Raw genomic sequence first — 16,620 nt, forward strand, 5'->3', positions numbered from 1 at the left:
TTACACTGCTTTTACAACTTCAGTGTGACATGGCTCCATTTTCCACTGGGGGGAAAGGGAATTTGATTTTCCTAGAGTATTCCAGTATATCCACCTGCATCTAATGTCACTTTAAAGATACACTATTCAGGATTTTCCTGAAAAACAATCATACAGAAGTTCTCACCCTCAATCATCACTCCTAGTCACTAGAAGTGTGTGACAGTGTTTGCTTCTGCAGACACTCTGCTCTCTGCCTCTATTTTATTATTTTCATCTTATTTTGTGAATGGGACATGTTTATGGGCGTAAACCCCACACAGCGCTCAGGTAAGGTCGGCCTTTTTAAAAATATACCAACCAGGTGCCAGTCCAGGGGTCGGCAACCTCAAGGTATCAAAAGATATAATGTGTGGTGGAGGATTACATATTTCATCTGGCAGGGAACACCTTTGGGTCCCCCAGGAAGAGCTGAAAAGCGTTGCTGGGGAGAGGGACATCTGGAATACTTTGCCCAGCCTGCTGCCCCCACAACCCGGCCTGTGATAAGTGGGGGAAAAAAAAAAAAAAAAACTACTCCACATAATTGGTCGCCAAAGCCACAGGGAGCCACTGGAGACAGGGTAAAGAGCCACATGCAGCTCTGGAGCCGCAAAGTTGCCTACGCCATTGCCAGTCTGGGGTTGGCTTTCACTTGCACTAGCGAGCATGTTTACAGACAGTAGCTGAAAATCCTACATGCTATACCATTAAGTCCACACTGGTGTTTAGCCATGCCCATTTTACCCGTAGACTGTAAAAATAATGGATGTAGCTACTGTGACGTCACCCATTGGTCTGTGGACTCTTGTTTTAGAGCCTCAAGTTCAGTATTGTTGGCTGTGGTCCAAATACAGTACTGTTGTCATGAAGGAGGAAATTATCTATAAAGACCAAAACATTTTTGTACCAGACTGTAAACATGATTATTTCTGCTGTAAAGTTGGGCATTTTACCATGGGCGACTTACTTACCCGCTTTTGTAGCCAGCTTCAAGTGGCCGTTCAAAAAACTGCAGTTTTTGGCACTACCATGGTGGCTTAATTTTTTTAGCCCCATAGTTTGTCGCCTCGTTTTGTTGAGATTTTAAGAGTGGACTGCAATGAAGTAAAAACAAACTACTCTGTTGGACAATACTGAGACATGCCATCTATGTAATCGCTCCACTCGGTGGAATGAGTGGATTCAAAGTTCGTACCTCAGGCAAAGGACCTTTTGTTAGTCAATATTGGGTAATTCTACAGGACATGATGTAGGGCTTTTACAGTGTTGGGCAGTAACGCATTACTTACAGCAGACACTGAAATTTTATGTTGTGATTACTTTTTTGTCACAGAATGTTTGCAAATGTGGGGATAACTACTGTCTTTTTATTCTCACAGCACTTTGTAAAGGCAGTTTAAATTGAAAACAACAAGCAAAGCCACATGCAACAGCTGCACTGACAGACAAAAGCTGTGGCGGGCCATTTCTTCGCCTTTGACCAACCACTGAAGCTGTTAACTCAGAAGAGTCCTGCCTACAGGCTTCAACAGGATATGTATTGAGGTTAGTGTAGCGAGAGCGGAAGCATTACAAGAGGCTTCAGAGAGCTAATTTTAGTTTAACCAGTATATTTAAAATCCCTTAAATGCACCTTTACTTTAATCCTAACAGAGTACAAGATCATCACACATGATGATAATGTGTTAAGAAGATTTCCCTCATCATGCACCTCTGAGAACATATTTACCAAAGATCAGTCACCTCTTCATGTGTTCTTTCAGCTGCATGTTTCACTCTGATGAACATGTAAAGCCCAAAGACATTATGAAAGTCATTCTTCGATGACGCATTATGTATCTGGGGGCTTTTGTGACATGAATGAGGGATGTAGAGTGAGAAATCACAATTTTGCAGCATTAAAACATAGATTCGCTGTACCTTTACAAAGATCTGTGATAGACTAGTCAGTGTGTAGCTTCCCCTGTCTCTCAACAACAACAGCAGCCACCAAAGAAAAAAACTCAAGACAAATGCACTGAAAACACACACTGGCAATGCATGACTAAAATACTGTTACTGAGCAGGTGTAGGTTTATATAACCCTAATACACCATGAAACTTTGCACTCATGTTACTGTTGCACATGCTTCACAACCCGCCTTCATAAGACTAAACTGGTGAGAATGACAGGAAGAAAAGGGGCCTTGAAATCACACCTCATTTCGGCAGCACAACCACAACCATGCTAAACTTTCCACACAACGTTTGTCACTGGTGATTGTTAATGTGTCTGTGCACACACATTTACAAGGAAATACAGAGCAGCATATAGATTTATTCATTCTGTTTTTTTTTAAACTTGTTTCTTTCCCCGTGTTCAGGCTCCGCATATTTCACTGCACCGTATTTTGCAAATAGAGACTGACACAAAAAAGTACCAAGGAACTCCTCTGCAGTTCTTGATCTTTTGATGAGTTTGTGGTATCGTGGTGCTGGGTTGCGTTAAATTGTGAGGTGTCCCTCACCCCATAAGTGATGGGCACCCCACTGCATCATGTCAGTTTTGGTTATTTTAGCTATTGCGAATCAAAAAAAATTAAAATTTTTAAAGCTACTTCAGCACTAAATCCCTGAGTTTGCCTGAGAAGGACTAAATGCACACACTTGCTGTTTTTAAATATCCCATGGAGAGAGACTCTCACTGCAGCCTGTTTTATTTTGTTCAGAAAATGTCAGCGTGCAGCCTCATTCTGTGGACGATAAACGAGGTGCAGACTGATAAAGGCGGAAATACAATGAGTGCTGGACGGAGAAGTGAGTGACAACAACCCCGCCCACATGAAAGAGTACTGTTTGTGGTGTAAACGCTAGGGTCTGTGTACCATGTCTGAAGGGTTACTTTTGGTACCATACAGAAAGTGTTTGGTGGAAACGGGGCTAGAGTGATTAACATGTTGCTTCACAACAACAAGGTCTAAAGTTATTAATTCATGGAGTTATGACATTCTCCTCCATCCGTAAAGCATTTCTGTCACTTGAATCTGAAACTCTAAATTACACATAGTGTCAGCATAGTGGATTGTGTAAATATCCTCCCCTTCTCTGGCTGCTGCTCGCTTCCTGCTGATGTGTTTCACTGCAGATGACAGATAGACAGAGTGGGCAACGTCGTTACTGATGATATGGAGCATTTTAATTTGTTGTGGGTTATTTCAAATGTCTCCTCTGACTGCCTCTTTGATTCAGTGTGACAATCTCTGTTTATTGAGTCTGTTCATACAAATGCATCAGATCAATCAAAAATCTCTTGACACAGGACCAAAAATCAAGTTTTAAGACTTCACTATTTTATGTTTATTGATATTTAAGAGACAGTGATACGTTCTTTTATGTCTCAGCTCAGTGACAGCCATGGCAGGAAGCGTTCTTTTTTCAGGTTGTCCATACGTGCATACATCCCATCTTTGTGAACATGATATCTCAAGAACGCCTCAAGGAAATTTCTTCAATTTGGCAGAAATGTCCACTTGGAATCAACAATGAACTGATTAGATTTTGGTGGTCAAGGTCATTGTGACCTTGTCCGTCTCATTTTTGTGAATGTGATATCTCAAGAACACCTTCAGGGAATTTCCTCAAATTTGGCACAAATGTTCATTTGAACTCAACAATTACCAAACTGAATTTCAGTAGTCAAAGGTCAGTCAGTGTGATCTTAAATCTGTCTCATTTTTGTGAATGCGATATCTCAAACACGTTGAGGGAATTTCTTAAAATTTGAAACAAACGTCCACTCGGACTGAAGAATAAACTGATTAAAATTTGTTAGTCAAAGGTCAAGGTCAGTGTGACCTTACAAAACATAACTTTGGAATTTTTACACCAGTGATGACAACACTTCACACAAATGTCAACAGGATAAAGTGATGACGTTTGATATCCAAAAGGTCGAAGGTCAAATTTGCTGCGACATCATAATGTTCTGCATAAAACACTTTTTTAAGACATTATTCCATGGCGTATTTCGGAAACAGAAGGGGAAATATTTGGTCAGATACTTATTTGGTGACACTCACCTTGGGTGCCTGTGCTGATTGTATAGGTCTTCAGTGTGTGAAGCATCCATGTATTCACAGACATGGATGTAAACTGTAAAGGTAAACTTGACTAGCTTGCCGAGGCATAGAGCTGCATGCTGGTGATTGTAGTTCTCAGTGGAGTCTGGTGGCTTTGAGATAATCTTCAGCTCCTCATCAGAAAGGCAAAGGCAAAGCTGTGAAAATATTTTAAATAAAGCATAGTGTGAAACTGATACTGATTTTTTTAGGTGGTACATTTTTTAGGTGCTAAAAAGTAACAAATTGAGGCAGCGTTTGCTCAGCGCTGTTTCATTTACAGTAATGTATTGTATTGTAAACATACATTGGATTCGGTTAATTACCAGAAACAGCAGTTTGAACCCCCATGGACTGCAACCACTTCAGGGAATTAAGTTTATGTTAGAGTGCCGTCCATGTAGCATGATGAAAACAGGTGAAACTCACATGTCCGATTACAGAAATTACATTTTTGCCTTTTTCTGTGACCACAACATTCCCAAACCTCAACTGAGTGCTTTAGATACCTACCTTTCACAATGTATACATTTCTGCATAGTATCATTCAGTCTGGAGGTTGTTGGTTTAATTTGAACCAATCTGCAGTTGGTAATCCAAAAATTCCTGAACTACAGATGTGTTGAGTGTGGGAAATGAAAGATTTCACTTCAGTTTTAAATGACATTTGGGCCATGAGGAATTTACCTTTGTTATTGCTGATTTTCTTCACAGTGGAAAGGTTGTAAACATGTGTTGTGTTTACTGTAGACATCCCACTGTAAGTAGCCCACCCTGAGAACCAAACATGAGATGACAAAAGCGTGGTGCTGGTTTTGTTTCAGATGTTATGTTGGAAAGTTTTGGGTGAAAATTTTCCACTGTGGTAGTACAGTAAAGCGCTAACATAGCGAGAGGCCAATCAGATTGCTCTGAAATGTTCCCTCCCACTTGATGACTACATTAAAGCGCATCATCCTCTGATACAATCTAATTTAACTGCAGTCTCTCAGGAGGAAGAACAGAAAATGCTGATCATATTTTATATTCTGCTCGTGCTCAATATTGGACGTAAGTATTAAAGTCACATTTACTCAGGATATATATTTAAAATATATTTTGTCATCTTTATGCTGTAAATGTGTCTCTTGTTTATCATTGCTCTGTTTTTGTTTTATCTTCAGGATGCACAGACGATCACATCTTTGAGACAAAGACTGTTGGTGCGGGACAAAATGTGACTCTAACATGCCCCCGCAACAGATTAAGTTTATCATCCTTATTTTGGATCAGACTTGTTTCTGGAACCTTTCCTGAAATTTTAGGAGGAACAATTGCCGTTGATTTAGGAGTTGATGTGGAAACCCGTCGCATTACAGCAAAACAAGAGCCTGGAACTTTTGTTCTGCATATTACTGAAACACGTATAAGAGATACTGCAGTCTACTACTGTATAAAAGTGAATAAAAGCAAAATGACATTTTTGAGAGGAACATTTCTGAGAATCAAAGGTAGACACAACAAAAACTGCGACAGAATCTCCAGATGCTTTCAGAGTTACAGAAAAATGCATAAATATTAACAGCTATGTTACTATTTTTCATCCCCAGGACCAGAACCTGATATCACTGCCATCACTCAAGATCCATCTGATCCAGTCCGTCCAGGAGACTCAGTGACTCTGCAGTGTTCAGTCCTCTCTGACTCTGAGAAGAAAACATGTCCAGAAGAACACAGAGTTTATTGGTTCAGAGCCGCATCAGATGAATCTCATCCCAGTTTCATTTATGCCCAAGGAAACAGTAGTGATGGATGTGAGAAGAGTCCTGAAGCTCACTCTCTGCAGAAATGTGTCTACAGCTTCTCTAAGAACGTCAGCTCCTCTGATGCCGGGACTTATTACTGTGCTGTGGCCACATGTGGAGAGATATTATTTGGAAATGGAGCAAAACTGGATGTTGAAGGTAAGTGCACCCTGTTTCTATCTTATAGTTAGATTATCATTGTCTATCAACAAAGTATTTCCTATGATTTCTTAACTTTAATTGTTTCTTTAATGTTTCAGATGTCAGCCGCTGTGATTCACAGAATGACAATACAGCTCTGTTTCTGGTGTGTGCTGCTTTGGCTTTAAGTCTGATTGTTATAGCCGTCCTTGTTCATGCCATCAGGACAAAATCCAGCACTTGTTCCAACGGTGAAAGACATTACTCATACATTTATCTATCAAACCGAAGTTTATATGATTCAATTCACATTTCTGCTGTGTTTAAATCAACCCACAGTGTCATTCATCTTCAATGAAATCCGAAATCCGTTCTTTTTTTACGATCTCTTATTTATCTTTTTTTTTTTAAATAATACAGCTGCTGCCACTCTGCAAACAAATGCTGCGACAGCCAGTTGTGATCAGCAAAGTCAGTCGGTGAGGATTTTAAAGGTGTAGCCGGAAATGTTGTCAGTAATGTTTATTTATTGACATGTATACATATTAAAATCTGCTCTCATTTTCAATTTTGCACTTTGTTTCCTCAGGGAAATGAGGAGTCTTTGGCTTATTGTACACCAAACTTTACCAGGAGGAAAGCTGGCAGAGGAGGGAGAAGAAATCAAAGACAAGAAGAGACCATCTACACTGATGTCAGGGCTTTTATGATATATGATTAATCTAAACCATGAATTTGCTAAATGAGGCTAATGTAATTTTTTTGCTTTAGCAGCACTGGTTTCTGCATTTCACTGAAGACATGATGTATTACATAGTATAATGTAATATATCATGACTTCAAGTCGTAGTATAGTATAATATATTTTTGATAAACTATGCATCATATTATGCATTATACGTATATTCTGTCCAAATTATTTGCAAATATTTCATGTTTTTGACTTATTATGATGCAAAAATAACCACCTTTAATAGCTAAGCTTTTGTTGATAGCCTGTATCACTGTGAATCCCATATCTAATAATTTTGTTTCAGTTTTTATGCAGTTTATTGTTACATTTTTTAAAGAGGTGGTGATGCATCTGCCTAATGTGACTTTTTGAAAGATTCATCTTGAAAGAGTCGAGAGAAGAGTCAACTCTGTCTCTTTTCTCTGTGATACCATATAAGGTGATAAACTTCTTCCGAGTTCCTCAGCTTTGCATCGCTGCAGTTCAAAATGTGAACATGCCTTGTGTCATTTTTTAATAAATAAACATCCACATCTACATGAACTCCTCTTTACTTTGTGTGTGTGTGTGTGTGTGTGTGTGTGTGTGTGTGTGTGTGTGTGTGTGTTTCCCCAAACTCTTCTTCTCTTCTGGGCCACTGTAGAAGCACTTTGTCATATTTCATTAGCCATCGTGTTTTTACTGACTCATATCTGTGCAAAGATTATCACTAGAGAGGTGTTTTCACATTCCTCTAGTCAGCGGGGTTATTTCTGCCCACTTTCCTAAAATCTGAGATTCAAACATACATCAGGCAAGTTGTATTAGGTACATCACTAATACTAAAGTCAATAGCCGTCCAATGTGGGAAGGACATACTGATGGAGGAAGAGACTTTGACACAACACTGACAAAGTAATTTAAAACCTCCAGTGCAGAGAAAACTTGTCAGTCCAGAGAGCATAGTTGGCATTAGCATAGCAAAAGTTTTGACAGCAAACATGGTAGAGTGTGCAGTTTTTGGATGTAAACAGGCTCTGGAGCTTCCTCCCACTATCAACAGAAAACCCCGTCGTAGCTTGCCTGGGTCCAAGACCTTGGAATCTGCCCACTCCTCTGAGTTCAAGTTGACTGATTCTGGAAACAGAATATAATGTGTTGACATTTCTGTCTGATATCAGGCAACATTGAAGCAGATATTATTTTGTCTCACAACTATTAATGCTGTGTACAAGCTAACCAACAACATGAATAAAAGATGCTAACTACACTTAGCATTCTGATATTTGTTAATTTTGGTGCAAAACAGACTCCTCATCTAAGTCTGGGTGTGACTGAGGCTCAGACATGTATGTCTGAATCTCAGTGATGTTTCTTCTAACGCTAACACTGCCAGCTTACTGCGCACTGCTCTTTCATTGGTCCACCTCCAGTTAATCAAATCGGGGCAAAGACAATGATGCCACCAAACACAGTAACAAGCTAATCAGCATGCAGATTGAAATATCATGACATATGTTGGATACATCGGGACAAAAGTTTGTACAGACATTCATTGTCCCCTGGGCCCAGTATTTCAAAACTTGTAATCCGCATCAGAATAATCCGGATAATGAAATCCTCCTTTTCTCAGTCAGGGATCAAGGTGATCCTGCTGACTTTATCTGGGTATTTCAAAACACTGGCAGGGTGGATCACTTTGATCCCAATCTGACTGGATACGGATTTCCAAATCTCACGACTCCGCCCCCGGATCTGAAACATTTCCTCTTTGTGGCTTTCAGATTACGGCCCGCTGTGCTCTGTCTCCACGGTGGAGTACTTCACAAAAGGAGCAGTTGGTAGCACAGCTTTCGCATCAAAATGTAAGTATACCGTTGTCTAATGTGTAGCCATAAGACCATACGAAGGCCACTCACCATCTGATGTGAGCCAGCTATTTGAATTGTCACCTACTTAAAATGTGGGTGTATCGATCTCTAATTGAGCCGAGGTCATGCTAACAGTAGCTAACGCGGCTCCATTGACTTGCATGTTAAGTAGCTAGCAGGCTAGCGAGGTAGCTGGCTTTTTGAAGTATTTTGCGGTCTACGGTTTAATTTAAAAGGTAATTAATCAGAAGTACATCATATATCAACTCTTTAAACACCAACCTGTTCCGAGTTTAACGTTATGTTATTGCCAACACAGCGGACCTTTTTATTTTTGTGTGCAGAGCAGACTGCTGCAGTATTGGAAAAATACACAGTACTAGTATGAATGATGCAGTTCATTCAGAAGTGTCAGAGGATTGAGTTTGGGTATGCTACAGTAATGCTGGTGATATGCTTTTCTGTAATGTTACTTAAACAATTTCTCTGACTATTGTGGGTTCCTGACAGTGACAGTGACTGTGTTTACAAGGTCTTTAGTATCCCGGTTTTGATTGGGTTTTTTAAGTATCCTGTTTTTGTGTTTGTGCATGTAAACACCATCATCATGATGGTGAAAATGTTTTACATTTCTAAATTTCTATTATTATATAACTTTATTGTGTTCTTTCTAAGACCAGCAGAAACTCAGAAAATCAGAGAGGAGGGGGTGCCAGGTTAGATTTTGGTGTAATCTGAAGCATTATAGTTTGCTTCTTAGAAGAACTGTGTGCTGTTCTTCACTCTGCACACTGTCTCACCATGCAGGAATTACTGAACAGGCTTATCGGGTACAGGCCCAGGGGCCAAAAGTGTAAGGGTGGATCCCTGGCCCTCACCTGCAAAATGTCACTCACATTAACACAACCTTACTCAAGAGAGTTTCATAATGACCACAAAAAGACACAAAATGACAAAAAAAGAAATACAAAATTACCTCTGAGAGACACAAACAACTACAAAGAGACATAAAACCACAAAAAGACGCATTATGACAACAAAGTTGATTACAGGTCTCAAGTATTTAAAATCAATCAGGTAACATCTCCCCCTCTAACTTGTAATATGGGAGTTCCACAAGGCAGCATTATGGGCCCTCTACTTTTTCTCCTCTATATTTCTCCTCCCAACATGTGTAAATATTCTAATTGTTTTCCATATGTCGATGACATTGTCATTTTTCACTCTGACCCAAACCCTGACATCTTAAATTCAAAACATCATCTGCTCTTAACCACTGACTTGACTGGCTGAAACATGATAATTTAACTATCATTGTCAAGAAAACAGAATGTATGTATTTTCATTCCCCTAAAAAACATCTATGTGTGACCTTATTCATTTTGCAAATCAAACACTAACCATCACAGAAACCTACAAATATCTTGGAGTATTCCTTGACGCACATCTCACTTATCGACACCACATTCGGAACCTAACAAAGAAGTTCAACCACTGTACGTCTATAGCAAGATCAGACCATATCTTCCCCCCGCCTGTTTCAGACACATACCTACATGCAATACATGACTTTTCAAAACTACACAAATAATCTAGTCATGAAATTCTATTATCAGATCCTAAACAACAACTCCAATCCTACACTTACTGCTCTAAGTCACAACACAAGACAGTGACACATCACTAGATCAGATTCGCAAGCACTTATTCCTGTACCACCTTACAAAAACAATTATGGTCACAATTACATTAAGATCTGGAACAAGATCCTGTACTACATCAGAGCATTAACCTCTATTACACATTTCAAACATGCATAGAAACACTATCTGATGGTAAACATACCTGCAACCACCATATCCCATTTTACTTGATCCACTTCAGTCCACTACTTTGCAGTGTTTATGTAGCTGTTTACGTTTTGTTGTTTTGCCTCAGTTGATTGTTTCTGTTTTCATTTTGTATTGTAATGTTTTTTGGTTGCATAACAGGAACCTGCTGAAAACCAACTGAGTCAGGACAGTTTTAACTGTAACACACAATGTTGCTTTTAATTCCGTTCCTGTATAAAGAAATAAATGAAATTAAATTAAAATGAAAAGACAAAACAATGATACAAAAAGAGGCTTAACAACTATTACCTGTGTGTGTCTTGCTCCTTTGTGCCTTTCTGTGCCGTGATTTTCCTCCCCTGTGCCTCACACAAGCTATATGCTCTTGCACATTTGGTTTGAAACTGCCTTAATTCTAGTTTTCTCTCTTTAACACAGAAGAAGTTATATCTCCTCAACAGCAAGCAGCTACAGACACCATATCAACTGTTATTACCACATACAAACAAAAGAATTCTTCACACAGAAATAGATTTCATCAACACAAAATCTCCCCTGAAACAAAAAGTTCACACAAAGGCAAGTGTGCTAAAAAAAAGTTTCAGAGTGACATGACTACATGGACTTTGCCCATCAAAATAAAAGGTACTTCAAGACCAGTGTGGCAGGAAATGCACATTGAGTCTAAGTTCTGTGATAACCAATCAGATGCATTTGACAGTGTGACATACAGTATTGTGGTCATGTGACATCACCTCCTTAACCCATTGAAATACCAGCAAGTTTCCAAATCACAGACACTGTCAAGATGATCCTGTTATGGGTTACACTGCTTGTTCTTCATCAAGGATGTGAGTGTGCTGTGTAATCTTAACTACATATTTTCTCATTTGAGTATCTGCATGCAAACTAGATGTATGGTTGCTCATGTTATTACCTTTCTGCATCATATACTAATTGTCATTTAGTGTTTCATGTGTTGTATTTTCATTTAATCCAGATGCGCTGGTTCCAGTGACCACAGTTCAACTTGGTGAACCTGTGACTTTAACTTGTGTTTTGCCTGATGAGTTTAATGACAGACTCCACTGGTACAAGCAGAGTGCCGGGGAGACTCTGAAATTAATTGTGAGACTGCGTAAACATGTAAACCCTGTGTATGGACCAGAGTTTTCTGCCGTGAGATTGGATGTGAAGGTTTATAAGAATATTAGCAGTCTGACCATTTTAAGGACGATTCAAGAAGATGAGGGAATGTATCACTGTGCATTCGTGGACTGGATTGAGATTACTTGGACCGGCACCTATTTGTCATTAAAAGGTAATTATGTGATCCGTTTATGGCAATGTTTGGAGTAACTTTAACCACTTAAAGCTGCACTGTGTTAATATTTCTTAACAATTTCTGTAGAGTGTCCTGTTAAACTTTTGTGTGTTATGCTTACATTACATTTGAACTTTTATCTATTCTTAAATCCTATTAAAAGGTCAAAGCTTGTGTGGAGATGCCAAACCTTTAACACAGTTCTGTATCACACAGGAAACACTCAGAGGACATCAAACTATGCTGTTGTTCAGTGGCCGACAGTATCTGATCCAGTCCGTCCAGAAGCCTTGATGACTCTCCAGTGTTCAGTCCTCTCTGACTCTGAGAATAAAATGTGTCCAGGAGATCACAGTGTGTTCTGGTTCAGAGCCGGATCAGATAAATCTCATCCAAACATCATCTACACTGATGGAAATAGACGTGATGAATGTGACAGGAACTCTGACACTCAGAAGAGTTGTGTTTATCGCTTCTCTAAGAACGTCAGCTCCTCTGATGCTGGGACTTACTACTGTGCTGTGGCCACATGTGGACAGATATTATTTGGAGATGGAACTAAAGTGGAGATTGAAGGTAACTGTGTCATTGTTTTGTTCATTAAGAAATTTGCTTCTTTGAGTGCCAGACTGTCAAATGAGCCTTTTTTTATCATTTAAGTGGCAAAATTGTTTTGTTTTCTTTGGTGACATTAAACACCCTTGAATTTAACACATTATATTTCCTTTTGATGTTTCAGGAACCAGTACGTGCTCACAGAATGCAGATGCACTTATTTTTCTGCTGTGTGCTGTCTTGGCTATAAGTCTGACTGTCATAGCTGTCCTCGTTTACACCATCAAGAAAAACATGTCTGATTGTGACAACGGTAATAGAAGTTATTAGTTAGCTCTCTATCCAATACTGTATAAAAACTACTGAATTTGTATTTATTATTATCTTTATGTTTTCTGTTTAATAATTTCAGTTGCTGTTGCCGTGCAGAGAAACCTTCATGGTCAGAAAAGTCAGCAGGTAAAGAATGAAACAGTTCAGTAGGATCAACCTTATTGAAACAGTTATGGGTCTTTTTTTTTAACTTTGTCATGTATTTCCTCAGAGAGATGAGGACACACAGGTTTATTCTGCTGTCGTCTTCACCGTGATGAAAACTGGCAGTGGTGCAATAAAGGATTCAAGAGCAGCAGAGAGACAGAGGATCTATGCTGCTGTCAAGGCTTTTGGGTTGGATTAGTGAGGTCACAGGTCTGTTTGCCATCAGCTGGTACTGTGTGATCTAATTCATGTTGGTCTGTTATGAGCTGAAGGGTTTGTTATATGTGGCTATTTGGTAATGATGTGCATGCAGGTGTCTGCAAGGGCCCGCTTTGGTCCACGTTGATAAGGTAAATGTCACCATTCAACCATGTCCGTGAGGGTCTGCCAGATGCCTATGTGGGTGTCTATGTGAAGCCCATTTTCTGAGACCCCACCTTCAGAAAAAGCTGCGCATCTGGCAGCACATCATTTCTAAAAAAAATGCTGGGAGTGAATGTGGCCATGTGGACACTGGCCCTAAAGAAAGAAACCACTGTAGGTGTCAGTTAACACGGACATTTCTCAAATAAGGTTTTTTTTCTCTCAAAGTGGGAGTAACTGTAAATATGGAATTTTCCAATGGATCAGTGTTGGCACAGATATATTAGGTGGATCAGATCTGGTTTTGTTTTTGTTTAGTTTTGTTGTTGTGCTTGTGTAACTACTCTTGAACCTGATTTGTAACTCTGTTAAACTATGTCAGTATATAAAATACACTGCTTTCGAACATCAATCTGTGTTGGCCATCAAGAATCACTGAAATCAATCCAAAAGACACAAGCAGAATTTATCACGTTTCTAAACTTAACAACTTTACAGGTATACTGTCGTATTTGTGATGAATGAAGATGCAGTCACTCCATATGAGAAGACGATATAATTATCTTATGCCATATTCTTGTGTCAACAAAACAACAGACATGTCATGATGGTCTCTTAATAAAATACAGGCACATATGTGAACTGTGGCAACACATTAACAAAGCAACTGAAAATCTGATGATGTCCCACAAAACCTGCTGACACACAACTGCTTCCCATCATTACTAAATAGCAGTTGGGAATAAAAAGCTATGTGTGAACTGAGCTGAAGATCAGTATATAGGCTTGGGGACCTTTGCACAGGCCCTGCTCTATCTATACATAAATGTGGGGAAGTTAACAAGTTGGCATGATTGTAGTGGCATCTCCCTACAATACAAGTGCCTTTGAATGCAAGCTGTGCGAATAAGGGAACAATTTTCAACCTAACATTACTTTTCAAATTGATGTAGGACTTTGGGAAGAATGTGTGCAGCTCTCAGGTGCTCCAACACCAGTGGAAAACCTTGGGAAAAACTCTGCTTACTGAGCTAACATAAATGGGCTAAGACACTGTCTCTGAGCTGCGGTGGTCCCACATAATAAATTAATGCAGTCAGCTGACTGTGACGTTAGTGTGAAAAACATCATTAGTCACTCTAAGTTGGGGAACGACCACAAAGGTAATATCATTCTGTTGACATCACAAACAGATCTGTACAATGGTGTCCGATGTTTTGGTGTAAGAAGTGACTGTGCTAACTGGTGTCTCATCCAAATACGTCGTGGTTGCTCATAGTAACAGCTGTTGACAACATGTAGGTGTACTCATAATTAGAATCTTACTTTAATCAGTTTTCAGTACGTACTCAAATGTGTTCATTATCTATGCCAATCATTTACGCAAGTTACTTCGTGCAACCACAGACACATTCTGCTGAAAGTCACCAGCTAACATGGTGGCTGTTAGCAGGCAGCAGCAGACACTGAGTCACTACAGTTTGCCACTGCAGTAATAGCAGCACAGAACACACAAAGCGGCCATCGGATTTGTCTACAGAGAGGGGTGTTGCTGGTTGTGGTCATCTGCTTTTACAAAAGAGTACACACACTCTGGTGTGTTTTTGATCTTCCTCTTTCCTCTTTTCACTTTCCTTGTAGAAAACTCCAGTGCTGCATAGTTCATGGCCTCTTCTTCACCATCCTGCATAAAATGGAATAATATATTTGTGTGTTCATGACAAATATTTCAGAGATTAGAGCTGTAACATATAAACAAGTGAGGTTAACATACTTTCTTTAATTAATATAATTTCACAGTCACCACTATTACATGCCTGTCTTGGTGGTGCTCCCAGTTACCAATTAGAGTTCAATTTCTCCAGAAAGTTTAGTAAAAATTGATATGGCGGTTAGGCCTAGATAAGAAATTAGCTCTCCAGCGCCCCTATTTTGTTTGATGGGGTCAATAATGGAGGGGTCCCCTCAGATTATGTGTGGTCATATGCCTACAAAGTTGCGTGGTGATCGGTGAAACCCTTGAGATGTTATACACCTTTATGTGATGAGCCACGCCCTCCGCAATATTCATTGCCTTATAGAAGCTCAGTTTTAGTAAGTTTTCCAACTTCTGTCAAGAGGGAACTTTAGATATTGGTCCCTAGATTATGTTCACCCAGTTTCGTGCAGATCGCTCAAACTTCCTAGGAAGAGATCGATTTTAAGTGTTTTTCAAAAAATTCAAAATGGCGGAAAATCCATATCACCGGAAGTTGTGGGTTCTTCAGGCAGATTTGTTCGTCATGAGGAGAGGCATCTCTGTGCAAAGTTTCATGTCTCTACGACATACGGGGCATGAGATATGTCTATTCAAAGTTTGCAATTTCAGTAGGTTGCTATAGCGCCCCCCTTTGGCCAACTGATGTAACATTGCTTCATTCGCATCCTCCCATGACCCTCTACCACTGTGCCAAATTTCACATGGACTGACCAAGTCAGTGAGGAGAAAAACATGGAACAGAGACACAGACACACCCACAGACAGAGTTTTCGTCATGATATAGTAAGATAAGAGCAGCAAAATATCACATGCCCACACAGGACAACACACTGTCACATATTTACCAGATGATTAGACTGATCCACAGTTAATCTGTCATGTCCAAGATGATGGGAAGCACCCATCGCCTCTGTTAAACAAAAAAAGAAGGAAAAAAAATTGTTCAGTGTGATTTTTGTCTTCAATCACATTTTCAGTTTAAGTCTTTCCAGTTAAACACATTGACTCATGTACTGTGCTTAACACAGCTTCAGTGTTATAGTGATAAACACTGATTAACTCCACCAGAGCTCTCAGCAGTCGGCTGAAGCACTTCGCTTGAGAGCATCTGGAAAATGGCTCTGAAATTAAATGTTCAATATTTCCTGCTGCCACAGGATATTATGGTGGGACATAACTCAGAGGGACAATTAAAGTTACCAGCCAGTTTGCAAAATATTGTTTTAAATTCAAAAACATCACATACAGTGTAGTCACGTCAGGTTTATAATAACACTATGACAAGAAAAATCAAACCAGCGTCTAACCAGGAAAAGAGACTGAACTGACTGTTCCAATTGGTTGGTTTCTTTTACATAGAATACCTCTCCATACAGAGTATTAGGCCCAATCCCAGTTTACCCCTTACCCCTCTGTTTTGTGCATTCACATCTTGGGGATTGTCCTGAGACCCTGAAGAAGACTTTGGTTGATACGCGTAGGTCTGTCTTGTTGCCTTTGGTCTAATAAAAGTTACTTTATATATATTTTTACCTGAAGACGGAGTGCCTCAGTTTTTTTCCCTTGGTTGTCTGCATTTTTTTTACAAACAGCAAGACTTCCTTGGTTTTTTGTTCAATGTCCTGATTCTTGCTGGGATAGAGGGGTAGGGCGAAGTGTTGGAGCTACATGGACCTCCAAA

At 39.6% G+C, this 16,620-nt stretch overlaps 4 protein-coding genes across 13 annotated transcripts in view; 2 read left to right on the forward strand and 2 right to left on the reverse strand.

The window, feature by feature from the left end:
- Window positions 1–5,091: 5,091 nt before the first annotated feature.
- On the forward strand, window positions 5,092–7,225 carry LOC125895066 (uncharacterized). 2 transcript variants are annotated; one of them, XM_049586856.1, is made up of 6 exons: window positions 5,092–5,168; window positions 5,282–5,608; window positions 5,708–6,061; window positions 6,163–6,294; window positions 6,464–6,522; window positions 6,633–7,225. In XM_049586856.1, exons 1-6 carry the CDS (start codon window positions 5,126–5,128, stop codon window positions 6,762–6,764), a joined length of 1,047 nt encoding a protein of 348 aa, XP_049442813.1. In that variant the 5' UTR covers window positions 5,092–5,125; the 3' UTR covers window positions 6,765–7,225. The 2 variants fall into 2 exon arrangements, with proteins under 2 accessions (XP_049442813.1, XP_049442814.1); XM_049586857.1 differs by having other exon boundaries at window positions 6,163–6,209.
- Window positions 7,226–11,093: 3,868 nt separating this feature from the next.
- LOC125895072 (uncharacterized) overlaps window positions 11,094–16,620 on the forward strand; it is a 157,569-nt gene continuing 152,042 nt past the window's right edge. For 3 of the 5 annotated variants that reach the window (XR_007450137.1, XR_007450138.1, XM_049586865.1), the window contains exons 1-6: window positions 11,094–11,309; window positions 11,459–11,779; window positions 11,999–12,358; window positions 12,522–12,650; window positions 12,750–12,796; window positions 12,882–13,020. Coding sequence is in view for 3 of the 5 variants with exons in the window: in XM_049586865.1 (XP_049442822.1) it covers window positions 11,267–11,309; window positions 11,459–11,779; window positions 11,999–12,358; window positions 12,522–12,650; window positions 12,750–12,796; window positions 12,882–13,016 (1,035 nt within the window). In the remaining 2 variants the exon portion in view is untranslated. Of the gene's footprint in view, window positions 11,310–11,458; window positions 11,780–11,998; window positions 12,359–12,521; window positions 12,651–12,749; window positions 12,797–12,881; window positions 13,023–16,620 lie in introns of those variants that run through there. The other 2 variants (XM_049586868.1, XM_049586866.1) reach the window with 2 other exon arrangements.
- The window catches only part of LOC125895062 (uncharacterized), a 196,997-nt gene continuing 194,497 nt past the window's right edge, over window positions 14,121–16,620 (reverse strand). The window contains exon 7 of the transcript XR_007450136.1: window positions 14,121–14,186. The gene's annotated coding sequence lies outside the window, so the exon portion shown is untranslated. The remainder of the gene's footprint in view (window positions 14,187–16,620) is intronic.
- Window positions 14,179–16,620, reverse strand: part of LOC125895065 (uncharacterized) — a 170,330-nt gene continuing 167,888 nt past the window's right edge. For all 5 annotated transcript variants that reach the window (XM_049586851.1, XM_049586854.1, XM_049586853.1 and 2 more), the window contains 2 exons: window positions 15,785–15,849; window positions 14,179–14,864 (listed from right to left, as the gene is read on the reverse strand). In XM_049586851.1, the coding sequence (XP_049442808.1) occupies window positions 14,715–14,864; window positions 15,785–15,849 (215 nt within the window). In that variant the 3' untranslated portion in view covers window positions 14,179–14,714. The remainder of the gene's footprint in view (window positions 14,865–15,784; window positions 15,850–16,620) is intronic.

The sequence above is a fragment of the Epinephelus fuscoguttatus genome, linkage group LG9, assembly GCF_011397635.1.
Source record: "Epinephelus fuscoguttatus linkage group LG9, E.fuscoguttatus.final_Chr_v1".
Taxonomy (NCBI): domain Eukaryota; kingdom Metazoa; phylum Chordata; class Actinopteri; order Perciformes; family Serranidae; genus Epinephelus; species Epinephelus fuscoguttatus.

Excerpts from the sequence above, each read along its gene's own strand:
- LOC125895066 (XM_049586856.1), top strand. The coding sequence starts at position 5,126 with ATGCTGATCATATTTTATATTCTGCTCGTGCTCAATATTGGAC. Across the intron at positions 5,169-5,281 it reads GCTCGTGCTCAATATTGGAC|GATGCACAGACGATCACATC; the intron begins GTAAGTATTAAA and ends TTTTATCTTCAG. Across the intron at positions 6,523-6,632 it reads GTGATCAGCAAAGTCAGTCG|GGAAATGAGGAGTCTTTGGC; the intron begins GTGAGGATTTTA and ends TTGTTTCCTCAG.